This window comes from Chelmon rostratus, chromosome 12 (genome assembly GCF_017976325.1).
Source record: "Chelmon rostratus isolate fCheRos1 chromosome 12, fCheRos1.pri, whole genome shotgun sequence".
NCBI lineage: Eukaryota > Metazoa > Chordata > Actinopteri > Chaetodontiformes > Chaetodontidae > Chelmon > Chelmon rostratus.
The window spans coordinates 4,843,588-4,871,361 of NC_055669.1; the positions used below are offsets into that span (position 1 = coordinate 4,843,588).

The window sequence follows — 27,774 nt, forward strand, 5'->3', positions numbered from 1 at the left end:
GCTGACAGCCTTTAATGCGCTGAAAGGAATTGTTATTGTTCACTCTGACCTGAAGCCTGATGACATCATGCTGGTAAACCATAAGGAGCAGCCCTTCAGGGTCAGACTTAAAGATTTTGGCGTGTCCTTCATGACCTCTGAAGAGGCGCGTGGTTTGACCCTCTGGGTTACAGGTAGGTTCAGCATGCAAAAGCTCATCTGCTGAATTTGACAGTGCAGCTCCTGTGGCTCTTGTACTCTACAAACAGGGCACCTGAAGTCATCCTGGGCCTCCTCATCTCAGAGGCGATAGACATGTGGGGTCTTGGCTGTGTTCTTGCCTTGTTGTACCTTGATAAACTCCTGATTGGGGGATGCTGTCAGTACCAGCTGCACAGCTTAGGACATACTACCCGAGACAAGTGTCCAAACCCGCCCAGGGACGTGATGTAGGATGTCGGCTGATGTGATTCTTTATATTCTTTCTCCAGATGAGGAGAATCATTGGCATGCCAGGCCAGCCAGCTGATCACCTCCTCTATGCTGGCAACTACACCAAGGAGTTCTTCAAGGCAAACCCGTAGTGGGACTACCCAGAATGATGGCTAAAGGTATTTTAAGCTTGTTCAGATTTTCCCCGGTCAAGTGGTCAAAACATTTAGGAAGAAGGATCTGTCATGTATTTATTGCTCCTGTAGAGCCTAAGGGAATGCCAGCTGGCGACTGGCATTGAGTTGAAAACATGGGAGTGGCCTGTCGGTTCTTTGGATGAGCTGATAATCGTAAGTGATCCCTTTCATGAGTAGATCATTCATTCATTCCAATTTGCACTGTTGTTGAGACTGTCAGAAAACTTTGTTTTGCAGTACAATTCAGAGAGACAGGAGTCCATTGAGACGGAGGATCTCAGAGCATTCGTGAGCCTCCTGAAATGTCTTTGACAAACAGACCCTGAGCGGAGGATCAGCGGCTCTAAAGCACCTGTTCATCTCCATGGTCCACCTGACCGATGACAGGCACACCAGCTAGTAATAACTGGAAGGACAAAGTGAATGTGAACTTTCGGAACTCATTATGTATGCCTTGGAGATGCTACCATGGCTTTTTTAATTGATTCAATAATAACACTAACAAAATGACAGAACAGCTACTATTCTTCCAAATGTAGAACAACAACACGACCTCATGTGTCTGCTTGTTCACTTGTTTACACCTGATGAATGGTGCTCAACATGTGCATCATGAACATCAATAAAAAACATATGATGTATCATCAATAACAACTGAATTAAGCACAAAAAGCACATTTAAAGTTTAAGAATGTGTCTTAACCTCTGCATTGCCTTTTTCCCGATGTGAAGTATTCAACATCTATATAAAAATGCATTTACAACTTCACTGCGATCATCAACAACAAATGGGACTCCTGGGTCAGATCTGGCTTTAGTGAGCTGCTGTTCTTGGAGCTGAAGATTTCAGGAATTCCACCAATGGCAGGCGATAAAAAGAAGAAATGATGACAGAATAATGTATGTTGGAATTGTTCTGTGAAACAAAAGAGATGTTTTTCATCATCATCATTATCATTGTTGTTTGTTGTTTTTTTTTTCATTTGTTTTTCCATCGTAATTTCTTAAAGCCTAAGGTGTCATCTTCAAGTTGTTAGTTTAGTCAGACCGGTGGTACAAAACTCGGATATCAATTTAAAATAATATCAACCAATGAAAATCAGAAAATGTCCACAGTGGGGAAGCTGGAAATAGGGAACATTTGAAATCTTTCACAGACTCCAGAGAGGCAGGATGACGAAACAAATAAACTACAGCTGGTACAGTCCACAAAAACAGGCAACAAAACTGCAGGCATGAGCACAGATCCGAGAACTAAGGTTACTAAGGTAACTAAGGTAAAAACTAAACTAAACTGAAAGAGGGGAAACAAAGAACAAAAATTCTCAGTGATGCAAATTTGCCTCATTTCTTTTAGTGCAAAAATAAAAAGTATTTTGTCAACTGTCTTACATGGTCACATTGTCATGATGTATTCCCCTGCAGTGGGTGACGTACAGAAATGGATTTGCACTCCCACCTGTAACTACGCAGAACTTGACAGTAGACGTAGTTGAAAGTTGAATGGGCAGCCATGTTTTCAGTGGAGAGGTGTCCACAGCTAAACACACATAAAACCTGCACTTTAAAGTGTATTTCACATGTTTCTGCTGTATAATATTTTAAACCGTAACTGTCAAGAAAAAACTACAACACATCATCTGTTTTCTACAGCAGGTTAAATTAATGTCTGAAATCGTACATCCAGCAAGAGAAACTCTCCAGTTTGAAATTGACAGCAGCTGGTCTCCTCAGCTCCCAAACACTTACAGAGTGTTGTTCAAAGAAGAGGTGATGCAGCAGAGAGCTGAACATGAACCTGACACAACTTTATTTAAACATGTTGCTGCTAACAAATTCTAAATGAGGATATCATTTAAAGAAAAAAAAAAAAATACAAAGATATCTCTCAGTTCCAGCCTTTGATATATATTTTCAGTTAAAGTTGGGGTTTCTACTTCAATTTTACACGGCAGCCCATCAAATGCATTACAATAACATTTGAATAAACATTTGCTTTTTTTCGTTAGTTTTCAGTTAATTAGTCTGTCTGGAGTTACTCTTTAGCTATTCCAATCAAAAGACTTGCTCAGTTAAATCTGATGAGTGTGTCCCTCAGTGGAGTCAGATACCCTCGCAGCTGAGGGTCAGGTGATACTAAGAAAACACACCATCATATTAACCTAGCCTTTGTAGTTAAATATGTGAAGATACTAACATTTTTTTGACTCAAGTAGCCTGAGATCGATATACGATCTTAATTTAGAAAGTCAAAATGGGGTTACACCAAGTAACATTTTTGACAAAATTAGATCAAAAGTAGATATCAAGACAGAGATTTTTTCTCCTAATTTGATTATAGTAATGTCTTTTGTCAAGTCAAAATTATGATGTTTAAGTATTTTCTCATTCAAAATGATAATTTGGTAAGTAAAATCAACACCATTATTTTAACTTCTGGATGATTTTGGACAGTCTGGTTTATCTCATGATTTTCTGTTTGAAGTTAATATTTGACTCTGTTGTTTGTATTTTTTATTTGTTCGTCTTTTTATTTTCACCTTCCTTCACCCATGTATTTTCGGACGGGAACAGGTTTCCGTAGAGCCAACTCCTATGAGGGAGGAGAGGACACGGTCAATAGGAAACAAAAAATGGAAACTATTTTCCCACTAGCGGCGGAATGTTTTAGCAGACGGACGACGGACAACTAGCTAGTTAGCGGCCGATGGAAACAAAACCGGACATAAGTTCTCATGTTACCCAGTTAGAGCTTGAACGTATTTAGTTACGAAGCTGAACATCTCCTTTCATTTTGAACTGTTGACTAATTTGATCCATAGGTTGAGACTTTCGTGGTGAAGATGGGGGTACCGAAATTTTACCGATGGATATCAGAGCGCTATCCTTGTCTCAGTGAAGTTGTCAAGGAACATCAGGTAGGAAACCGGGATGAATATCGTTAGCTTCACAATCTACTGATAGCCGCAGCGCTAGCTTAGCTAGCTGTTTGCTATCAGCAAGCTCAGTAAAGCGGGCCGTAGAACTTTTACTCCACGAAGCTTGCCAGTGTTTCTGCCCCTCAACAGGAGAGCTGCCTTTTTGCCAAACACTTTTGACCCCATTAGTTACCATATGTTTAGGACGTGACGCATAAGACATTATTTGCCGAATTCCAAGACTAACTAGCTTTCTGTTTTGATCTTCTACTCATAACGTTCCACATTTTAACGCTGAACAGGTCAAAGTAAACGTAACTTAGTAAATGTGTTGCCGCCGGGTAGCTTAGGTATTTGTTGGGCAAGAACATTCTTAACAACAATAACCCCCCCCCAGTCAGCTAGCTAACTAACTTTACGTTGACAAGAGATGTATAGAGGGTGCAGCTAGTTATTGTTGCCAGCTAGCAGGCACCGTGCTTTACAATGTATATGTACTTGTATAAAATGAAATGTAATTAAATGTAATTATGTCGTCAGCCAGTGGTTGATACTCACGGAAACATTTTAGTTTCTCTTTCATGAGTTACACTAGTTATTTAGTCTATTTAGCGGCACAGGAGTGCACCAGTGAACTAGTTTTCTGTGGAGGAAGATAGTATTTCAGTGCTTGAGCCGCAGTTTCATCAGCTGGACGTTGCTCCGTGTCACTCTGATTGCGTAAGACAGCTTTGATATGTGTGGCAGGACGATCAGAAGGACATTTTGTGACAGTAGCGTTATATTTCATATGGAAGATATGTTGTATGCCCTTCTCTGATACGTCAGCTCCCCAGTTGTTACTCAACCTAGATGTAAATGTTTTGGGAGAGAGCTTTTAGGTTCTTTGTATCAGGCTGGAGGAGCCTACTAGAATGCTTTGGCTGACAAAGTTTAGTTGGCTCCCACAATTTGTTCATACAAAGCAAAACAGCAAATATTTTGTTGTTGAGAGAGATGATACAGTCGGCACATGTCACTTTATAGGAATATTCCATAATATATTTACAGTGCATTTACTGCATTTGTTTTTTTTTTTCTGCCATTCAGATTCCAGAATTTGACAACCTCTATCTGGACATGAATGGGATTATCCATCAGTGTTCCCACCCGAATGACGAGGATGTCCACTTTCGCATTTCTGAGGAAAAGATCTTTGCTGACATCTTCCATTACCTGGAGGTGCTCTTCAGGATCATCAAGCCTCGCAAGGTCTTCTTCATGGCAGTGGATGGCGTGGCACCGAGGGCAAAGATGAACCAGCAGAGAGGACGGAGATTCAGGTGAAAATGGATATAGGATGACAGGAACCATGGGCAAATTCTTTCCTCGTCTTAGTATAGAGTGACACCCGGGAAGGGTCAACTCAGGTCTTGTGACTCGGCTCTGTGACCTTGTTAAGACCTGATTTGAAATATTTGTCTGTCTGTCTGGCAGATTCTTGTTACAGCCAGAACATTAACCAAGTGAATTATTATGGAATGATTTCAACCCCACAGTAGATATTAGTGGAAACTAGCCTTAGCCCTCTCACCCATAAATGTTATCTCCTATCAATCTCAAACACAATTAAACATGAATTGTTAAATTTAGGTGGATGTTGTAGCTTTTTCGTGATGACCAAATAAAGAAATGGAATTTTATGAACATGTTTGCACTGTGATGTTGAATCTCAAGTGTAAATAATGCCCCATTCTCGTTTCGTTATCTGATTAAGATGACAACTCTGTTCACAAATATATTCATACAATGTCTGGTATCATTCTGTGGTTTAGCAGTGATGTTTGTGGAGCCACAGTTGTAAACCTGGGCACTGTATGAACTGCCTAATAAGGCAGAATGAGCCCAAAACAGACTGGACCTAAAATGTGATATTTGCCTTGGTAAAGACTTGAGAAACCAGACGACAGACAGGATAACAGGCTGAGACTGTGAGTTTGACCCGCTGTCTTTTATATCTGCCTGTGTGTGTGCTTGCGTGTGTGTGCGTGTGTGTGTGTGTGGGTGGGTGTCTGTGTGTCTAGGTCTGCCAAAGAAGCAGAAGACAAGATAAAAAAAGCTCTGGATAAAGGAGAGGTGCTTCCCACAGAGGCTCGCTTTGACTCCAACTGTATCACTCCTGGTAGGATTTCTCTCAAGCTTCGCACAAAGCGAACATCACATGTTAAAATTAGAGATGCACTGATCCACTTTTTTCAGTTCCAATCCGACACCTATATTTGATCATCTGCCGATACTGATACCAGAGCTCTTTTTAGAAAATGTTATCATTAACACCGTTATTACTATTACTGTTGTTGTCGTTGGTTTTATGTGTAAGGTAACATGAGGCTGAAACTGAACCTCAGTTTATTGGTGAAAAGTTCTGTGTCCGTTGATGTTGATGGACTGTGTTTGGGTTCACATCCAGTTTTCACCATCTGGAAAACCTGTTTAGTGTTCATGTTGCCAAATTCATGCTCCAGTTTGTTCTGAAATTTCTGTTTTGCTTTAAGAACCTTGTTTTTGATGTTGCGGTTTGCTGTTCTGAGACCAGCCCAGTCTTTGAGCCTGAAAGCTCTGTGCTTCTCTTTCAGGCTCAGTTTGATCTGAGGAGTGATTCAGTGTTTGGAGTTGGGATATTTCTTTATTGTGTTGACTGATATAGTGGTATTTGTGCAGAAATTGATATAGTCCGTAATGACAGTGACCCTGTTATCCAAGTCTCTGTTGAAGATGTCCCAGTCAGTGCATGCATGCCAGCAAGCCCTGGAGTTCTGTGATGGCGTCCTCTGACCATTGTGGGGCACTGTAGGATTGTGACTTGTAACATTTAAGTTCCTGTTTGAATATTAGTGTGTTGTTAATAAGGTTTAAAAAGGGAAAAACAAAAAGTCAGAGTGGTGGGTATGACCGGCGTGAAATTCGTCTGTAATGCTGCCACCTTGGTTAGTACCGAGAGGATATAAACACAGCTGACAACAATTCCTAGAGGCGATGGTAGGGACAGAGAGACACAGTCAGTATCTCCAGGACAGGTGTGCTTACCTTGCATTGCATTATTACGTATTGTAACGACAACTCTTATTTCCCGTTATACCTAGTGCGGGGCTAAGCAGTTTGTTAAACCTGCTGTTTTATTTTCCAAAATGCAAATGTTACTTTTTGTTAGTGTTTGTAATGTGTCTTTTCAGAACATGGTGGTTTACGTTGGTAATTGTCATTTTTGTGCTGGTTTATTTATCATTAGTCATGATATATTGATTTATCATTAGTGAGGTAGCCGTTACATGTCTTTACCCATCAGCACATTGCTTACGCCTGACATAGTCTGTGTAGGTAGATTTAAACATAGATTTGAATTCAGCTATTTGAGTCATTGTTGGACCAGTATCTGATATCAGTTTAGGATCGATGTGTTCCCAGTGGAAATTATTCCAGAATGTGTAGCTGAACATGTGAAGATCATTTCAGGGTCATTTTATTTTTTTACTTCAGCAAACCATTACCAGGTTGCTACAAATATACAGCAAACCGGTGCCATCTGAGACAGTTTCACACATTAACACTTTAGTCAACCCAACAAGTGGCAGAGTTCTGCTTAACTTTTGCCTTTTCCATGACATTTGCCTGTTGTTGACTTGTGAAATCTGTGTCCTGAGAGAAACAATTTTTATCAGTGCATCTCCAACTGAGACCTTCCTTCTCAGGCTGTGTTGGTCTCGTTGTTTGGAGTTTTATTGACAGATTCCACACCAGCCGAAGTGAAACAAACCAGACAGGCAAACACGCCAAATGAACCTATCAAAACAATTTTACATGCAGTTTTAGTGTCATGTGATGGTGCTATTGCCCGGTCATCTGCTTATTCTGTGCTAATGTGCGCCTCTATTTAGATGCAGATATGCTAGAGTGAAATTTAGGTAGTGTGGGTTGAGGCTATTCTATTGAACTTTGGTGCAAATGCATTTTCTTGTTTATTGCAACCATTAATGTCAGTAAAATGATGTTTTTAGCATGGACAAATTTTATACAATGCTAACACATCCAATATAAATGTGTCTGTTCTGAGAAAGTCCTTTAGTTACACATCCTTCTTTCAGGCACTGACTTCATGGCAAGACTCCAGGAGCAGCTCAAGTATTTTGTCCACAACAAGCTCTCCACCGACAAGCTGTGGCAGAATGTCAGAGTGTACCTGTCTGGTCATGAGGTGCGTTAAAAGCTGGAAAACGGACACTGCGCTTTCAATGCCATTATTCAGTTACTGTGATTCGGGTACAGCCAGCCTTGTACTATGTGTGTGTTCCTCTTCCTTACAGACTCCAGGGGAGGGAGAACATAAGATCATGGAGTTTATTCGCTCTGAGAACAGTAAGCCAGGTCACGACCCTAACACCCGACACTGCCTGTATGGCCTGGATGCTGATCTGGTAAGGTTTTCGTGCCTGTGGACTTAGATAAGGATGCACATTATCACTCAGACCGTCTTTGGATGCTCACACTGTCTTTCTCTGTGTTGTAGATAATGCTCGGTTTAACCAGCCATGAGCCGAACTTCTCCCTGCTCAGAGAGGAGGTCCAGTTTGGAGGAAAGAAATCCCAGAAAAGGTTCACTTTTTTCTTTTGAATAGTAGTTGCCTTTTAATTGACGTTTTTTAGTGTTGGTGTTCACATGTCTACTCTGAACTCGGTTCTTTTCTTTTCTTCCAGGATAACAACTCCGGAGGAGACGACTTTTCACTTGCTTCACTTGTCTCTGATGAGGGAGTACATAGACTACGAGTTCTCTGAGCTCAGGGTGAGACACATACACACCCACACACACAGTGGAATGGATAACACAACCAGTATAATCACTCAGAATCGCTCGTGAATGATGGAAACAAGAAATCAATTTCTGTGCCAGGGGATGTTTTCGTGAAAGGTTTTGTGTCTTAATGTATTCCACTTCAACATACGACATGTAATCTGTATCGTGCTTGTGTTTCTGTGTGCTTTTCAGAATCACATTGGTTGCGATTATGACTTGGAGCGAATAATCGATGACTGGATTCTAATGGGCTTCCTAGTGGGAAATGATTTCATCCCTCACCTCCCTCATCTTCACATCAGTCATGATGCTTTGCCGTTGCTGTACAAGACCTACATCAGTGTTCTGCCCAGCCTGGGTGGTGAGACACACACACACACACACACACACACACACACACACACTGACCAGAGCTCCAAACTGCGACCAAAATGGTCACATATGCGACCATTTTTTTGATAGAGTGCCAGTAAAAATTTGTACGAGTGGCCTGATCTGGGAAATGCATCATCCTGCAGGCCTAGAGATACCACAAAATTTAAGCAACAGATGAAATTGGCTCAAGTCAATGTAGGAAGTTGCAGTAAAGCTTTACATACACACATTGTCATTACAGACAATTTGAAGATTGATCATAGTGAGAAAATACACGGATGTCTGTAACTATCATATCTATACTGGTAGAAAACAGCTTATGCCACGATGATAGCAACCCATTACTCAAAGTGGTAATGATATGATGTAATGTGTAATTGTAATAAATGAAAGAAACCGAAAATAATGTGAATATAATTTGCCTAGTTGGCTTTCTCTCTCTCTCTCTCTCTCTCTCTCGCTCTCTCTCTCTCTCTCTCTCTCTCTCTCTCTCTCTCTCTCTCTCTCTCTCTTTCTCACTCTCTTTCTCACTCTCTTTCACACACACACACACATACACACACACACACACACACACCTTATTGTAATGATATTTCTGTCAATAGCTTTTTCTGTAACTGTCCCACACATCGGCTTGGAGGAATTTTGGCCCATTCCTCTTTACAAAACTGCTTCAACTCAGTGATGTTGGCAGTCTTCCGTGCATGAACCATTCTCATCAGGTCTTTCCACAACATTTCTGTTGGATTAAGTTCTGGACTTCTGACTAGATTGTTCCAAAACTTTGCATGTTTCTCAGCTTTAACCATCTTTGGTAGACTGGCTTGCGTGTTTAGGGTCACTGTTTTACTGCATGACTCACCTTTTGTGGTGAAGACAAGACTTTGAGAGTAAAGACTTCTATTTGTTAGAAAGGGCAGGGACTGCTTAACTTAACCTGAATGTCATCCCATTGACTGACACACCTTTAAATGAACTGATAATTCACTTTTTTTTTTCAACAAAGACATTAAATGGTAGATATTGTTGCTGAATGAATCAATAAATGAGTCTTTGTTTGTCTTATTTGTTCAACTGGGTCCTCTTTATCTAATGTTAGGACTCCAAATGAAGATCTGATCACATATTAGGTCACATTTATACAGAAATGCAGAGAATGCCAAACAAAACTGAATCCTGTTCTGTGACTCAGGTTATCTGAACGAGAACGGCCATCTAAACCTCAGAAACTTTGAGAAGTACCTGGAGAAACTCGCTGAGGTGAGACAACACTTAATATTGTCAGATACGTTTTATGTTAAATGATGTAGTCAGAACATAATAACACTACCATAGAACTGTTAAATGTTACCGTTCTGTGTTGCAGAATATTCATCGGTGTTGTTCACACCAATGTGTTTCTGTGTTCACACACACACACACACACACACACACACACACACACACACACACACACACACACACACACACACACACAACAGACACTATTGTTTAAATCTGTGAAACTCTTTCTTCCTTTTCCTCTTTCCTTCTTCTCTCCAGTTTGACCGGGAACATTTTAGTGAGGTGTTTGTGGACCTGAAGTGGTTTGAGAGTAAAGTTGGCAACAAGTATCTGAACGAGGCGGCCGGACTGGCAGCAGAGAAGGAAGCTGCCAGCAAAGACACCGACAAGAAAGAGGTCTGCTGTTATGTCAAATTATTTTTAGATATATGTATATATGCCGACATGCATCGGGTTTGCAGTAACAGAAACATTCATTCATTGATTTCCTGTACACTGTCAGTCATGTATCCCTGTCATTAATAACTCCAAAAATTTGTTGTGTGTGTGTGTGTAGAATTCCACCCTCTGTCTGGCAGCTCTGACCTCATCAGAACGAGTGACTGGAGAAGGAAAAGGAGCAGTAGGAGACGATGAGGAAGAGGAGGACGATATGTTTGAAACTGAGTTCAGACAGTACAAGCGCACCTACTATATGACCAAGATTGGCGTGGATGTGGTGTCTGAGTGAGTGTGAGACACACGCACACATGCAATACATAGAGAATAAAGACCGTCTACAGGAGGCAGAGCTCTCTCATATAAATTAAGATTATATCTACGGCTTGCACATGTGGAAAGGCATAAAATATGCATAGCAATTTGCATGAAAAGTGTGAAAAGTCCTTTTTTTTAGTTTACTTACCCTCAGCAGGTAAGAGAAAGAGTGTGTACTGTACTGTAATGTACTGCCTAAAAGTATTTGATGGCCAGATATCTGTTTGTGAGTGACCCTAAAATCTGTTTTTATTCTCTCTTTTGCAGTGAGTTTCTAGCCAAGCAGGCCAAGTGTTATGTGGAAGGTATCCAGTGGATCCTTCACTACTATTACCACGGGGTTCAGTCCTGGAGCTGGTGAGAACCTCTTTCTCATATGTCACTATGTGTCTACTTTTTGTTTTTCATTGCATTGACCTGGGGAAGTCAGATTATTGATTAAACTAATATGTATGTCTCTGTAGGTACTACCCCTTCCACTACGCTCCCTTCCTGTCTGACATCAGGAATATATCAGGGTTGAAGTTGACCTTTGACCTCGGGAAGCCCTTCATGCCCTTCCAGCAGCTGTTGGCAGTCCTTCCTGCCGCCAGCATGGCTCTGCTGCCTGAGTCTTACAGGGTAACACACTCCTATCCAAGCACACGCTATTCCTCGCATATAACATACATGTACAATGTAGGACACATCCTTAATTTCGCAAATTGTAAATATGAAGATCAATGCAAAATCCAAACCTGAAATAATTAGTGGTTCTAAATCAACATTCAAATGCGTCTTGTTCATATCGTGGGGCCTTGCAGTATTGTGAGGGAGGAGTGGGTGGAGCTGAGGGTCAGGTACTGGTACGCATCAGCTGAGAGCTGAGGAGCACTGGAGGAATAGACACCCAGAGTCTCACCAGATTCTGGTCTGATGCCGAGCTCTGAGTCTATTTTTTAATCTTTTGGGATTAAAAAGTAGCAGTGAGGCACAGAGGAGCCAACCTGTAATGTTACTATTATTACTCTTTCTTTGTTGAATGCTTACTAAAGGGGAAATGTACATAACTTCATCACCACACTGAGAAGAAAAATGGAAAGACAAAAGAGAATGTAAGGAAATAACTGAAAGAATCAGAGTTTGGTGAATGCTGAGTTCAGTCAAAGGCTGAACTGAAAACAGACACACACACCCTTGGTGCCTGCCGCTGCGTGGTAGTTTGCAGCTTATGTACAGTATTCTGGCTGTTTGGGGTGAATAAACACAAATGATCTCACGATAGCGAGAGTAACATCCTTTTTTTTAATGACCTCATAAAATATGACAGCAGACATCCAAGCTCATTCAAAATCCTCATGGGAAGTTTTCAATGTTATAAAGATAATTTCAGTACAGCCCTAGAAATAGTAAAGATAATCATGTATTGTTTTTGATGTTTCAGCACCTGATGACCAGTGAAAACTCGCCCATTATTGAGTACTACCCTCTTGACTTTAAAACCGACCTCAATGGCAAGCAGCAGGAATGGGAGGCTGTGGTTCTCATTCCCTTCATAGATGAGGTACACACACACACACACACACACGTAATAACATAATGATACCACAAATATGTTACAAGACCTGCTCATCAACAGTATAACTGCATATATATATATATTAATATGTGCATGCGTATGTTGTGTGTTTATTGAACAGAGGTGCTTATTAGCAGCCATGGAGCCCTGTAATCACAAGCTGACTAAAGGAGAGAAGGCCAGGAATTGTCACACGGAGTGTGCAGTCTACTCATATGACCACGAAACAGACTTCACGTACACCTCCACCCTGCCTCAGCTGTTCCCTGACATCGTCCACTGCCGTGTCAGGTAGGTACACACACATACTCCACCAGAGCCAGGATACTGATTAACGTGAAGTTAAGGTGGTCTCTTCCTAAAACTGGGCTTTATATGCAGTAGAAAGACACAAATATGTTTGACATTGGTGCTACATGATGAGAGAAAACAGAGAAAAGGGGCTGTACGTAACGTTAAAAACCTACACCAATCAGAATGCACTGTGCATACAAAAAATGTGGAAGTACAGTCTGTCTAACAGTGGAGCTTTAAATGGAGCTTTAAGCAGGGAGCTCTGGGTGCAGGCAGCATGAAAAGGATTTAACATTGTTCATGTGCATGTATTGTCCACCTTGTAATGATACAAAACTGGTTGAAAATCAGCTTTAATATCACCACTTCCATTTTCTAGACTCAGTAGGAGAGACGCCTAAATTCAGTGCATTTATTCACATTGTAAAATAGAACGGCTACATGAACATGATTTCAGCCTCACCTGGAATTAAATTGCAGTTAGGAAGGAGTGATGGAAGTATATTTGTCCCTAAAGGCAAGTGGGGAATTGTTTTGGATTTTTTTTGTCCATTTGTAATTGGTCATGGTTTTCCTGTCACATTGCTGGGTCAGGAAATAGTTTAATTTGTCCATGCTTTCACACACAAATGCTGCCAAAAAACCCCAACAACTCAGCCGTTATAACCACGTAGTTCACATGCAGCCTGATGTTCCCTGCAGGCTGATTATTTAGTCTGTTCGTTACAGGAAAGCACACATCCCCATGGACGCCTGGCAAGTACCGCTGGACCACATGAGCAGGCCTGTCGACCGCTCGGCCCTGTACTTCTGTGGCTTCCCCACACTTCAACACATAAGGCACAAGGTAGGTGTGTGTGTGTGTGTGTGTGTGTGTGTGCGTGCGTGCATGCATATGCATTGTATTGGTGTTGGATGGCCGGGTTGCATATAAAGCTCATCACTGGGCTTTATTTATCCTCTATACTTAAAAGTATAGAAACTTGACAGCTGCGGCTTCTTATGGTCTCTCTGGCTTTGTCTTCCTCTCTCTCTCTCTTGTCTATTGGCTCACTCACTTCTAGTTTTATAAGAAGAAGAGTGGGGTGGTCGTTTTCCAGCAGAGCAGCAGAGGGGAGAACACCATACTGGAAATCCTCCCCAGCCAGGAAGGAGAGGCGGTGAGCTTTTGTTTGTTTATACTGATCTCACTTTATAAAAACCTGCTAAAAACATTTATTGCAGACATAATTAATGTCAGAGTTGCTCAAAATATTTCTAAATAAAGATTAAAGAGAGTTTGGAAATATCTTCGGTCAAATTAACAGAATACCAGGCTTTCATTCTTTTTTTATGATTAATGTTAACATCAATCACATCATTACTGGCAACGGGATAGTATTAATTCTTACTTGGCATCTCCATCTGACACTGCAATGATGTGAGCGTCCTCTAGATGGCGGTCAAGAAAAGTCTGACTAGTTTTACTAGTTCTTATATCTCAGATTGTGAGCAGAAAAAACGATTAAAACACCTAAATAATGAGTGGAACGTTCACTTACTGAATTGACAATATGTGGAGAATGCTGCATCAGTAGCATTTACAACTGCTTTGAAGTTTCATAGCACAATTTCATCTTTTAAAAGCGGGAATAAGCTATACTTTGTTCTACTATCTGTTACATGCCATATATATCAAATTTAAACTCAAATGAACTCTGTCCCTCTTACTTGTCTTGTTTTTCCCGCTCTGTCTCTTTAGGTATGCGATGATGTTGCTGCACAAGTCTTGGGGAAGTCGGTGTTTGTCAACTGGCCACATCTAGAGGAAGCCCGCATCGTTGCAGTGTCAGATGGAGAAGTCAAGTAAGTATTAGCGGTGGGAGGAAATGTTACTCTTCTCGTTCTACAGTCATGCCGGTTCTGCACACTCTGGATAGAAATGGTTCTAAATGTATGAAGAAGAAGACGTTCTTGTCAAATCTTTTATAAGAATCCACGTGTTTAGTTTGTTTTTGTTTTGTTTTGGAAATCATTTGATCTGGATGCTGCAAAAGATCCTTCTGGACAGCACCACTGGGGGGCGCCAAATTCTACACAAAGTGTCTTACAAATGTCAGATAGTGACAGTCACAACTGGCCCACAATCAGCAAACTTAACATGCATATCTGGTTGGAGTCATCATTCTATCACCACAAAGAATGAGGCAGCTATTAGAAAAGAAATCTTTCACTCTGTTTTGCAGGTTTTGTCTAGAGGAGCCGCCTGGTGTCCAAAGGGTTTACGACAGGCCCACCACTCCTCCTCCCACCAAAGTCACCTGCCTGTCTGACAAGGAGCAGAAGGAATGGATGAAAGATGTCCAGGGACTCACTGAACAGTAAGGCGCAAAGATGTTTTCTGAATTGATCCTCCAGCGGGGAAATTCTGAGCTCTCCTGTCGTACTGCTCGTGCTTATTATTCTTCTCCTAAAGTCATTTTGCATTCTTGCAGTTTCTTGAGGAGGAAAGGCATCGTGGTGAACGAGACAGCGGTGGTTTTGTACGGCCAGCTGCTGACAGGAAGGAAGTACGTCCCCAAAGCCAACGGTGTGGTGGAACTGGAGAAACAGTGGGCCAAGCAGGTCCTCCCTTTCGCCTACCAGACAGTGGTTAAGGTACACGCATACACATGCAAGAAAGAAATACACGGATAAAAGTCGTGGAAACCTGCCTCACCAACATTTGCCTTCATCTTCTCAGGACATCAAGACCTTTTACTCTTCTCTGACCTGCTTTAAGAGCTTAGACGACCTCTTTCCTCCAACAACCACTGTCTTCATGGTGGGGAACCCTTACTACGGTGCCATGGGCGAGGTATGTGTGCTTAGTTTTCTGCTTCAGTCGGAGGATCACATCATCGTAGCATTGACGGATGGTTAGAAACAGCTGCTCAGAAGTCAAATGAAGCTGGATTTGAATATAAAGTAGCCAGAGGTTATTCATTTGTAATTATCTGTGACACAAATAAACGTTTTAATGAAAATCCTTTGTTTCATTTTGGTTTGGCCTTAATTTGATAATGTCCACTCTCTTTTACAATCCTGGTTTGACAGGAGGAAGTGAGAGAAGTTTGAGCACTCCATGAAACTCATCCCAAAATAGAGTAATAGTGAAGTGAACTTTAATTAGTAATCCAAAATCCAACATTGCATAACATCTGAAAGCTGAAATAGGTGTCATCTATAAACAAGGAACTTGGAGGCACTCTCTCTCCTGATGGCATGATTGTAACATGATGTTTTCAAAGCTCCTCCAGTCATAATGATTTTTTCACAAGTATTCTTTGATTATTGTGTCTCGTGTTGAATTATCTCCTCCTGAATCACCATAGTTTTAATATTTGTGTGACAGGTTCAAGATTCTAGTGATGTCATCAAAGACGGTCGGGTACGAGTGGTCTTCAACCTGCCGCACGAACCACAGCTGGAGACCTTAATCCAGAATCAGCATGTAAGACACACACACACACACACACACACACACACACACACACACACAGAGTGAGTGAAGACTTTCTATGCTTTTACCACTAGTGCCTCACCTGTGTGTCTGCATGTGTATGTGTTCTGCAGAAGTACTGTGTGAAGTACAGTCCTGGATATGTTCTGGCATCCCGTCTCGGCATCACCAGTTACCTTGTGTCCCGCTTCGCTGGAAGCATCTTCATTGGCAGAGGCTCAAAGAAGAAGTGAGTGTTCAGTCATCTTTCAGAAACTTGTTAAAGTATTTATTTGCTTATTGCATTTTTTTCATTGCAATTGCAATCTTAGTGGTCCAATCTGCGTTGTAGGTGGCAACCTGCACTCCCAGGCAGAAACCTTGAGTGGTTAAGAGTTATATTAAAAAAAAATCAATTTTTTTGACGTGTCTTCTACATTTCGCGCCAATGTTTTTTTTTATCCTTGTTTGCAGTCCCTGTGGGGAGCAAAGAGCTAACGTCGGCCTGAACCTGAAGTTCAACAAGAAGAATGAGGAGGTTCCTGGATACACCAAGAGAACTGAAAAGGAGTGGCTCTACTCTGTTGCTGTTGGGGAATTGCTAGCTGAATACCTGGACAGGTAAAAAAAAATAAAAAATACTCTACATACTCTTTTCTGCATGTCTGTATATTGCATTCCAGTCCTTCATTGACATTACGGATATGTCCAAATACATTTTGAGTAATATTGGTCAGTATTGATATCAAGGCAAAGTCATCACTATGGATTAGTCGTCTTCCTCCTCCTCCTCCTCATCTACCATCCGGCTTTTCATTTGACATTTGACATCATTTATTTTTAATGCTTTCTTAGATTTTCTGAAGTATTCAACACGGTGTCCAGAAACAGTCATGATGATGTTTTCTATGAAGATGACATCTGGCCTGGATCGGACCAGAATGGGTACAACACACAGAGAGAGACACACACACACACACACACACACACACACACATTATTAACAGCATTTAATCCCGTGTGATTTTGGCACTCAGAGTTTCCTGAATTAATTGAATTAATGGTGTGTTTAATGCTGATCCCTGTTCTGATCACCTCACAGGGCAGAGAAGGTTGCTGAAATCACTTCGTGGTTGAAAAGTCACCCGGTGAGCTCCGTCAGCAGGGCGTCATGTGACCTGCAGGTGCTGGACACAGCGATCGTGGAGAGGATCGAGGAGGCAGTGGAGAAAGCCAAGGTAACAGACGTACGCAGCCTCAAACTAAGCAGTATCCATGTTATGTAACAAGACAACAATCATTTCAAATTGTGAATGATTGTCTGGTTATTGGTTATTGGTGCCAAATGTTCAGTATCACCAGTAGTCAGTTCAGAGAAGAGTACAGGTAGAAAGATGGCACTATCAATCCCATCCGCCAGTGTTTCACCTGCAAGTGTACGATAAACAGTCCTCTTGACTTTCTTTGACTGCAAATAAGAGTGAGAACTTTCCACTTTTCCCCCAATAGAACAATAAGGTGTGCATCTGTCAGAAAGATTTCCAAATGAGGCATCACCTTAAAGATGACTGTAAGGCATCACAGACATCTTTAAGGTGCTATCTCTGCCCAAGTGCTGGAAGTTCAGAACTACCTTCTTTGACTTGCACAGTTGCATTTTTCATTCCTGACTCCAAGCTGCTTGCGTCAAGCATGACTGTACATCTGGCCTGCTCCATCTGGCAACCCAGAGGATTTAGCCTTCCTTGGACCTGGGTTGATCCTTTTCTGTTTCACAGAGAGGTGAATCTGGTTCCACAGCTCATGAAGGTCCATGTATGTGCATGGCCATGCAGCACATGATAAATGTGTATTTGCACTTTTCTGTCAACAGCCACAAAGTCTATTCCCACATAACATAAGTTTTCATGTTCTCCTCATCCAACTTGGAATGCAAATCTGAGCTGAGGCATTAGTGAGAAGCTTTATGTGCCCCCCATATGAAATCATCCACATGGCAGGCATCTAGCCAATAGAAAACAGCAGGATCGACTTGAGGCGTTTTCCTCCTGCTGTCAGCACTGTTTGCTTCACTCTCTTCTGCCAGTATAGTGAAGCATCTGCCAGACCGTACACACATTTTTGATCTTCCATAATGTTTGGGGGGTTGATGGAAATGTCCAGTGTTAGGCTCAATTGTCTCAACCCTTGTTACACATCGGTTACAATGTGTTCTGTGTCATCTATGTTATTGTCAGCTATCTCCTGTCCTTGTTCAAGGTCTGAGCCATTTCCATCCCTTGTGACATGTTGATCCACATTTTCTATATTTACTTTTCTCACCCTGAGATAATACAGACTAATGCATGTTCCTCCATGTCTTACAAACACCACTGCACTGTCCTGACCAATGACAACCCCTGGTTCTTTCCACTCTGAGCATGCACTCATTTGTAGTTCACTTTGTCTCATGCTCATGCTCATTCTCTTTTTCTTCCCCAAACCTGGTCACCTCTTTGAATTATCTTGTTTTGTCCATATTTATTCAGTCAGTAATGACCAGAGTTCAAATCCTCTTCCGATATATCCAACGCTGCTTCTCCTGCTCTTTCACACAGCGTCAAAACCACAGCAAGCGCTTTGTTGTTTTTTTAGTTCTGTAACTCTGGTCCAAATTGTTACTTCATTCATCCAACTTTTATATGGCTTCCCTTCGTCAAAGCCTGCTGGACTCTGTCATTGCTGACCATCATCTGCTACTCACGTTGCTCGACAACTGCTTTATTGGCAACCACCATGTTCACCACAAACTCCGTGCACAAGAACAAACCTCATTTCCTGTATCTCCACCTACTGATACAGGATCATTTCACACAAGTTGTTGTTTGAATAGCATATATTGCAACCAGTACAAAAATATTAGTACCTGTAACTTAACAATCGCAAGTTCTGCTGTGTATACCTGCTGTCCCTCAATTCACACACCTCTCTCTTTATCCTCTATTTCTGTCTCACTCTCCATGTCTTAGGTGAAGAAGAGCACCAAGAAGGTCCGTGTGACAGTCAAGCCTCATCTCCTCTTCAGGGTGAGTATGTTTGCCTGTTTGCACACGTCATGACAAGTGAATATGATTGCGTTCACACTGCTTTTAGATGTTTTAAACCCTGTCCTTATGAAGTCAGCTGATTGAAAGGATAACAGAATAAAACAACTGTTAATTGAGCCGCACACACATGTTTACAAAGTACTGAACATGTGTGTATGACTGCCTGTGTTTGCTGTAGCCCTTGGAGCAGCAGCAAGGCGTGGTTCCAGACCCGGATTCAGAGTATCGCCTGTTTGACAGAGTCGTCAACACCAGGGAGAGCTTCACCGTCCCACTGGGACTCCGAGGAACAATCATCGGCATTAAAGGAGGTGAGGACACAATGTTTCACTTCTTTCGTCCTGGTTTCTTCATATAGCTTCAGCTTTTTTTTTTTAGAGGTAATGTGCGTTTGTATGATAAAAAGAAGAAATATACACATTTTAGAGATCATTCTCACTGTCTGTCTTTGTGGCTCCAGCGGAGCGTGAGGCAGAGGTCCTGTATGAAGTGCTTTTTGATGAAGAATTTGCTGGAGGTCTCAACATCAGGTAGTAACACTGACTAGGTGTATGTGCAAACGAACAGCTCAGAATTACACACAAATCACTCCACACATACACACACACATACAGAGCAGACCTGTGACTGCTGTGTGATTGGCGCGTGTCCTCAGGTGTACGTCGCCTCGTGGTTACCGCCTCCCCCCCTGCGCTCTCATTAACCTCTCCCACGGAGCCCGAGTGGATCACACCTCCCACAAACTCACCGCCATCGTCAAACCTCAGCCCGCCGCAGCCACAAACTTCAACTCACAGCGTCAGCTGGGCGGCCTGAACCACTCTCCACGTTCACCCTTTATGCCCACACAGGTAAGAGAGGAGCTGAACAATTTTATTTTTTTTGTATGAAATTGAAAAACATTCTGACCTTTCTACTGACCTGTCACTCAACCCTCTGTCTCTCTTCGTTCCGCCTCTCTGCTCCTTATCTGCAGCATAACAACAAGCACGGTGTGGTGAAGGCAGCCGCCCAGGGCAACAGGAACTCTCCCTCTAAGGGTCTCATCCAGAAACAGCAGGCCAAGGTAAGTGCAGGCCCACCTGTGCTTAGACACCTCTCTCCTCTATGTGCCCTTTTCACCATGTGACCAAACAGATATATATTGAACATTTTCCAATTTTCTGTCTCTCTCTACTTCTTTGTCCAGAATAAAGTGGAGTACATTAATGTGTGGCAGTCTCTGCAGAGCTCTGGCCCTCCTCACAAACCTCCTGCTCACTGGCAAAATAATGTAAGTCTGAAGCTTTATATATGACGTTTGTGAAATGTAATGCTGTAGCCGTTTGTGATCTGTGTGTAAGTATTGCTCTCAAATCACCTGGTGATTCAGACGCCTGTCAAAGAAGGCCAACTGTTATTTACCTTGAAACCATATCGGCTTGTTTTCAACCTGTAATAGCAAAGCACTTGAAGGAGATCACCTGAAGAAGAATGACTGTAAGACTTCCACAGGGAAGACTTGATTTCATCACATGTTCAGTCATGTTTAAAGCCAGTCCTCTAGTTCCATGATCAAGCAGAAGTAAGAAATAAGTGCAGAGACATGAATTGGAGGGGATTTAAACTCGTGCAAGAACTCAGGCAAAACTTTCAGCAGCACGTAGTTTTGATTCGAAGCAGCACGTTAGCTCAAGGTAGCAAGGTAATATACATGCGTCAGTGCAAAGTGGGAGGTCTCCCACTTGTAAAGATGTTACAATTACAAAAAATAAATAAATAATTGTGTGCTTCCAACTGTAGGAAGGACAGTCCCAACAGGGTGGGAAACAGCACTCCAACAAAGATGTAAGTTTTGTTGCACAGAACATACCTGCACGCTGCCCCCAGCATCCAGGATGCGATTTCATTGAAGCTTGATGATGATCACACTGAGTCAGCCTGAAATTTTTGGATTTTGATTTATGTGTTAATTTGTAATAATGAACCATCAGTGGATTAGAGATGTGGATTAAGGTTTTATGTCAGGGAGATTCATAGAAGCTTTCTGTATTTTTATGTGTGTGTGTACAGTGAGTTGTGTTGGTGTGATTTTTGGATGCAGACCTTTGCTTTAATGTGTATGTGTGTGCTTTGCTTCTATTTATAGATGTGTGTGAGCGTGTGGCTACAATCGTGCTGCTTTGTGTGTGTATTTCGCAGGCCCCAGTTGGTGCCATCAAACTTTTGAAGAAAAATGAAGACGTCAACTCCATTGTCCCCTCACAGAACACAGCCAATAAGGTACAAACACAAACTTAAACCCCTTTATTCTCCTTAACCGAAGCCTGTTTTCCTTCTGTTTCCACCACTTTATGAGCATGTCTGAGCTGTAAGGGACTCTACACGTGTCGGGTTGCAGCCAGTCACTTGTTTGAAACCACAATGGGCAAAATATTGTTAGGACATTTCTAAATGTGTCCTCAGTGTATGTTTTAAAGTCTCTCTCCTCGTCCACTCTCCCGTCTCTTCACATATTTCTCTCACTTAGGCTGCGACCGAGTTTGAGGACCTGATAGCCAGTCTCAAGATCTCTAAGGGTAGCCAGCAGACCCCACCCCCTCCTGCTCCTCCACAAGCACCCACCAGCCAGTCAGATGGCCCGTTGTCTCCGCAGTCCTTCGCCATGGTGAGAGCCATGTAATGCATAAGCAGAATACATGAAGAAGATGTTTGAGATGAGCTAGTTGTAACAGAACTACCTGTGATATTGTGCAAACCTGTATTATATCACTGGTCATTTAGTCAGGTTAGCATGATTCTACTGGGTATGTGTGTCGTCTGTTGTAGAAGGGGACGCTGGTGCTGAAGGAGATGCTAAAGATTGACGGCGCTGGAACAGGAAGTCCTTCATCCCAGGAGGCGGCCAACAGCGCCGCCTTCGGTGGTCATCAGCAGAACAGGAGACGATCGTCCAAGAAACTAGGTACATAACTGATTACTGCACCACAGGCAAGTTTACTGTGAAGACATTTGGAGAAAAAGAATGTACCTGAACGCAGCATCTACCATATTGGCATTCTTCTCCCTTCAGCAGCTAACATGAACATCCCCCACGGTGATGCAGCTGTATTAGCATCTCCTGCGTCTGCTCCCTCCGCCAACATCTCCAATGCTGCGCTGAACAGCAAGGTGTCAGAGCTGGCGTGTGTCTGTGTGAGGCTAGGAATGCCACCACCCGAGTTCAGCTACATAGGCAACAGACAGGTAACACAGTGTAATGCTGCGCACGTCTAAAATGTGGTCTTACAATGTGTTTGGAGTCATATTCTACTGGGTATTACACACCTTTCACAAATAACTGCAGATAATTGTACTAGAAATCATCCAGCTGTTCTGCACATTAGTGTGTCTCTGTTTGTGTGTGGCGGCACTGACGTTGTCCTCTGTCCCCACAGGGTCTAGTAGTGTGTCAGGTGAAGCTGTCCAATGGGTTGATGGTTCACGGACCACAGTGCCAATCAGAAAATGATGCCAAGGAGAAAGCTGCCTTCTTTGCCCTCCAAAGACTGGTACACAACACACATGCACACACACAGGCACACTTATGAATCTTATTTTGATCGAAATGAATCACAAGTCATCGTTCATCAGACGCAACCTTAAAATTTTGATCCAAATCATTTGATGTAAAAACTGACCAAAATGAATAGATTCTTTTAGAAGAGGGGCAGAATGCAGGAAAAGACCACCTGACAGAGTCTGAAAGGCACTCAGAAGATCAGTGGTGTTATTTTTATTTGTTGTCTGGCTTATTGTGGCCTTACATCCACCCCAGGGACAGAGGTGGTGCTTCTTTAGAGTGGCCCATAAATTAGAACTGTCAAACTGTCACTGGTTCAAATCCAGCATGATTCAGTCAAAGCGCCCCAGAATTTCTCTGATTGTTCTGATTAGCTTTTCATAATCTCTGCTGTAAGGCCATCTGCCCTTGAAAGAGCCAAGAAAGAACCAGAATCCAGTCTAGAGATGATGGGCTGCGAACAATCCCCGTTAACATTACGAACTGTGCCTGGTCAGGCAACATGGTTTCCAGAAGAGGCTGTAAAAGTAAAACCTAGCAGGTGTTAATGTTCAGATGTACAACTAAAGCGTCTCTGTCTGTGTCCTCTGGCTCATCTGTAGAACTCAGTGGGATCAGGCTTCCCCCTCCCACCTCCTCTATACCCAGGAGTGGGTCAGATACGACCCCCACCCATGAACCCTGTCTTCAACCAACAAGGTCAGTCCTCCCTGCTGACCGTGGGATGTCATAGTCTGTTGCCGAGGCTGCGATAGAAGCAGCTGTCCTTCAATAAATAGAAAATGCAGGAAATGAATTGAAGCTTTTGTGTGAGGGGCTCTCATGAGAATGCTCTTTTTCTCCAGGTGGATTGCTGTTGCCTCCCCAGGGTTACGCCCCAGCCCCTCTGTGGGGAATGACGCTGCCCCCTCACCACCACCCGAACCAACCGTTCTGTGGAGCAGCAGGGACCTTCCCCGGTGCCGCCCGCCACCAGCCTGCAGCAGCGCCGCCTGTCGCCTCCCACCACCAGTTCATTCCATTACAGGTAGACTTTGTGGACTGCTCTTTCCTTCTTGTTGTCTTGTGCTGATACGGTCATTTAAAGCCAGCTCCCTGCTTGTCCTCTGAACCTGACAGGTGACTAAGAAGCGAGTCTCAGCCAACAAGAAGAACCAGGAAACTCGAGAGTTTTACAGTGCCGCCCAAACCGTGGCCAGACACCAGTCACAGAGAGGCCAGAACCAGCCCCCTGGCCAATCACAGGCTCAGAGCGGTAAAGTCGACCAGCCGCACCAACACTCCACCAACAGCCACCCCTCCTCGTCCAGTCCTGGCCCAGCAGACGGCCTTTCCGCGACGACAGCGGCCCCGCACACGCCCCCGCGACAAAACATGCCAGCAACAGGCCACACCCCTGGCTCCGCCTCCAAGAGGAAGCACAGAAAGCTGGCCGTCAACTTCGAGGCGGCTAAAGTCTCTGAGTGATGAGCTGATGTGTGTGTGTGTGTGTGTGTGTGTGTGTGTGTGTGTGTGTGTGAGGAGAAAGAGGCATGTTTGGTGTTTTTAAGCTGCTGTTTTAAGCCTGACTCAGCATCTCTGATCAAAACCTCGTCAATGTGAAAGTGTCTTTACGCTCATCATCTCCGTGTAGAGCTTCAGGCGAGGCCAGGGCGCAGAGCAAACGTCGTTTTATTCGTTTCCCTTCCTCATGTGAGCAAAGCGATTCCCACTTTGACTCCGCCGTCTGCCTCAAGACACGACCCGAAAGCTCCCCTCACCTCGTCACTTGACTCCTGTCAGAGAAGCAAAGTCTACCAAACATGGCTGTTGTGGTTCTGTGTTCCCGGTGTGGAATGTGTTACTGGTGTGGAAAGGAATCCAGTGCATTCTGGGATGTTTTCTTTCTTCTTTGGGTCTTTCCTTATAGAGGTTGGTTTCCTCTTCTGAGCAGCTTCAAGTCTTATTTAGTCTTTATTCAGCGCACTTAAAGGAAAACTGGGGTTTATTATACCTCGCATTTCATTTCTGTAGCTCTGACTGTTAATTCCATCAGTGTTGATGCTCAAAATTGGTCCAGCAGGACAACAAAAGCAAACCGTCAGTGATCGTGACCCAAACACTCAGCCGTAAACATCCGTCCTGCTCGTGTTTGCACCTGTTTCTTATGATGTTGCTCAACAGATCATCATAGCTGGTAGAACAGCTGGCCGGAGCTCCAAAAATCAAACCCATGCTCTGGTTAAGAGGAGTGGAGTGAAACACTGCCTTAAGAGTGCATCGTCTTCATTAAATGTACATTTTAGAGAAAATCCAAGTGGGGAAATAAAAATTTAATTGAATAGCCACGTTCTGACGCCAGCACACTGAAACCAACTAAGTGGCTCAGAGGAAAAAGAGTTTTCAGTTTGGGGAATAACGCAGCCTATAGAATCAGAAATCAGTGTGGTCATTGTTATTATTCATGTTGCTTTCTTTCGGCCGCTCCGGTCAGTCGTTGCATCGTCCCTCTCCCTCAAATGTTGCTTTGCGTGCGGACGGCGGCCGAGACTTGAGACCAGATGTGTTGAGATTTATCATATTCCTGATAGTCCTCGATGTTTTGTGAAACCTCTTCAATCGAATTCGGATCTTGGTTCTCCCCTCTGAAGCCCTCTTCACGCCCTCACATTTGCACAGCAGTGGCGGCTACTTCCTGCTTTCCTCGTAAACGTAGTAAATGCTAAGCTCTTCACCTGCTCATCATTAGAAAACTAGCTTGAATGCATATGATGCTGCCTTGGCCTTGTTTTGTTTTTTAGGGGGGTGTTAGTGTTTAACTCTGGATCAAACTGGGCCTTCTATCATCAGCGTTGTCGGGTTTGGATCAGTGGTGTTAATCAGGCACAACATCGTTCATCTGTTTGAATGTTTCTCTTTGTGTTGTGATCTTTGCTTCCCATCCAGTCTGACAGCCTTTCATTTCCTTCAGGCTTTTGACGCCTTGCTGCATTTTTCTATTGTTTATGCCATAATGACACAGCCAAAGTAAAAGTGAGTGCACACATGGCAGAATTAGACATTAGAATTGATTGGAACACACACACAAACACACACACACACACACACTGTACGTGCGATGTTATTGCCATGGCAGAGCTTAACACCAGCACATAGCCCAGAGTCAAACAGCGTTAGAATAGCCAGATGTGTCCATTTTATTCGTGCAGCTGGACCTTATGAAGATTGAATTTGACCGATGATCAGTCACACTTGTTGGGTTGTTTGGACCTACAGGAACCTTCACACTGCCAGATTCCAAAAGCATCTTGATACAAAGTCAGTCTTTCCAATATTTTTAATTGAGTAGCACCAGAGTTTGTGGTTGATTTTACACAGGCGCAAAAAAACAACCTTCTTTATTTCTATTTTCTTGATTCCACGAGTGTATTTTTTAACTGCTAAGGTTACAGATTTGTTTCTTGTGAATATGGGAGCTCACACAGTTGATAAGTTTATGGAATATTGGGCTTTTCTTGAATAAAGATAGGAAAAATGTCCCATGTATGTACTTCATATTCAATTGAAACCAACATTTCTATTTCTGATGTTCCGTTCTGATGTCGCATACAGGACAGTTTCTATTGGTCCAAACTTTTCATTTTAATGTGTCTCTACTATCATTGATTATCTTGGCTAAGAAAGACAAAAGAAAGCACTGATGTACAGAGATGCCTTACGCTCCCAGAAGTTATTTTTGGATCTGTGAAAATGCAGCGTTCTCAGTGTTGTACTGATCTATTTAAATTGTTTATAGTTGCATCATATAAATGATGCTAAATGAAGTGTCTCCAAGGTGCTTTTGGGAACATTCTTCCTAGTTTTGGTGGTTTTCTGAAGCTGTTTGGCTATTTTAAATTCTTTGCTTTATTATGAACCTCTATACACGTCTGGACTTATCTACACAAACATGCACGCGTATAAAATCTCTCTATTTTAAAGATCTTTTTTTCTTTTTGAAGCTATGGATTTTATGGCTACCGTTTTTATAGGCGTTTTTTTTCTAAGCAATCTGAGTAATAATTGTTTCAGTCATGGTTGTGGTGGAGCTGCAGCGATGGAAGCAGCTGCAGTGACTCGTGAAGCCTATTTTCTTTGTCCTTGTTTTTTGGGACACATGCGTACAGTATGTTTTTGGTGTTTGCTGTTTTAAGACAGAAGTCCTTACGCCAACCCTGTGACTCAAGTCTGTATGACTCTGGTGCAATAAGGGGAGGTTTTAAAACATTTTGGAAATTGAAGCACACCTGTTGTGTATCTATTGTTTTTTGTTTTTGTTTTGTTTGTTTTTTTTGGGGGGGGGGGTGAAACAAAGTAGAGACTTCTCCATATGCAGAGATAATGACTTGCTGTTTTAATTCAGGAATGTGCTGTACATACCCATTTAATTAAAGTGAATCTTTTGTTACAGCGTGGCTGCTTCCTTTGGCCTCAGAAACTGCATGATGGATCCTAAATCCATACGTCTACCGGACATCCCGCTTACTTTTTAAAATGTTTTAATTGACATTTTAAGTCAGGCCATTTATGTGTTCATGAAGAAACAACAAAATTTGCTTCCTATTAATGAAAAATTCAATTCAGAAGGAATGAAACACACCTTTGCTCAGTTCAGTACACTCAGGGGTTTAACTGCTACAGTCTGAAGTGCTCTGATATGACCATTGTGCTAGCTTTTAGCATTGGCATGAAGTCAGTCAACGTCACTTTCAGAGCAATAAGCTTAGCTACCATTAGCTAGAGGTTGCTAACCATTTGCTAACCAGACCATGCAAGGCTGGAGCAAAAACAACAGAGCAAGGGTCCTTTTTATTTCCTATAAATTCAACTTTTCATTCATACAAGTCATTTTGGATTGCTTCTTCTGTTAAGCACTGAATATATGAAATGATGATTAAAGTGTTCATACTTCTGCGCACACCCTGTTTTCATTGGTTTGACTTTCATTCAGTTCATGAAAGTGCATCAGAAATATCAGATCCCACAATAAAAAAAAGTCTTATTTCATTGAAAGAAAAAAAAAAAACTATAGAAATTTTAGAGTT

At 42.5% G+C, this 27,774-nt stretch overlaps 1 protein-coding gene across 2 annotated transcripts; it reads left to right on the top strand.

Moving 5' to 3' along the window:
• Positions 1 to 3,322: 3,322 nt before the first annotated feature.
• xrn1 (5'-3' exoribonuclease 1) lies at positions 3,323 to 27,647 on the top strand. 2 transcript variants are annotated; one of them, XM_041949303.1, is made up of 41 exons: positions 3,323 to 3,526; positions 4,616 to 4,848; positions 5,590 to 5,687; positions 7,648 to 7,757; positions 7,867 to 7,977; positions 8,070 to 8,155; positions 8,258 to 8,345; positions 8,550 to 8,718; positions 9,925 to 9,992; positions 10,275 to 10,412; positions 10,573 to 10,742; positions 11,040 to 11,129; positions 11,237 to 11,393; positions 12,196 to 12,315; positions 12,452 to 12,621; positions 13,354 to 13,471; positions 13,689 to 13,784; positions 14,366 to 14,469; positions 14,850 to 14,984; positions 15,099 to 15,261; positions 15,347 to 15,460; positions 15,998 to 16,096; positions 16,219 to 16,334; positions 16,559 to 16,705; positions 16,940 to 17,029; positions 17,187 to 17,322; positions 19,093 to 19,149; positions 19,349 to 19,481; positions 19,631 to 19,700; positions 19,826 to 20,021; positions 20,147 to 20,236; positions 20,360 to 20,443; positions 20,953 to 20,997; positions 21,352 to 21,432; positions 21,680 to 21,817; positions 21,979 to 22,114; positions 22,223 to 22,395; positions 22,587 to 22,700; positions 23,314 to 23,410; positions 23,557 to 23,738; positions 23,831 to 27,647. In XM_041949303.1, exons 1-41 carry the CDS (start codon positions 3,452 to 3,454, stop codon positions 24,176 to 24,178), a joined length of 5,145 nt encoding a protein of 1,714 aa, XP_041805237.1. In that variant the 5' UTR covers positions 3,323 to 3,451; the 3' UTR covers positions 24,179 to 27,647. The 2 variants fall into 2 exon arrangements, with proteins under 2 accessions (XP_041805237.1, XP_041805238.1); XM_041949304.1 differs by having other exon boundaries at positions 22,226 to 22,395.
• The last annotated feature ends 127 nt before the right edge of the window (positions 27,648 to 27,774 follow it).

What these genes read in the sequence shown, in the direction of transcription:
- xrn1 (XM_041949303.1), top strand. Translation starts at nt 3,452, where the DNA reads ATGGGGGTACCGAAATTTTACCGATGGATATCAGAGCGCTATCCTTGT. An exon ending in AAGTTGTCAAGGAACATCAG is followed by an intron (nt 3,527 to 4,615) that starts GTAGGAAACCGG and finishes TCTGCCATTCAG; the next exon opens with ATTCCAGAATTTGACAACCT. An exon ending in CCTACCAGACAGTGGTTAAG is followed by an intron (nt 15,262 to 15,346) that starts GTACACGCATAC and finishes TCATCTTCTCAG; the next exon opens with GACATCAAGACCTTTTACTC.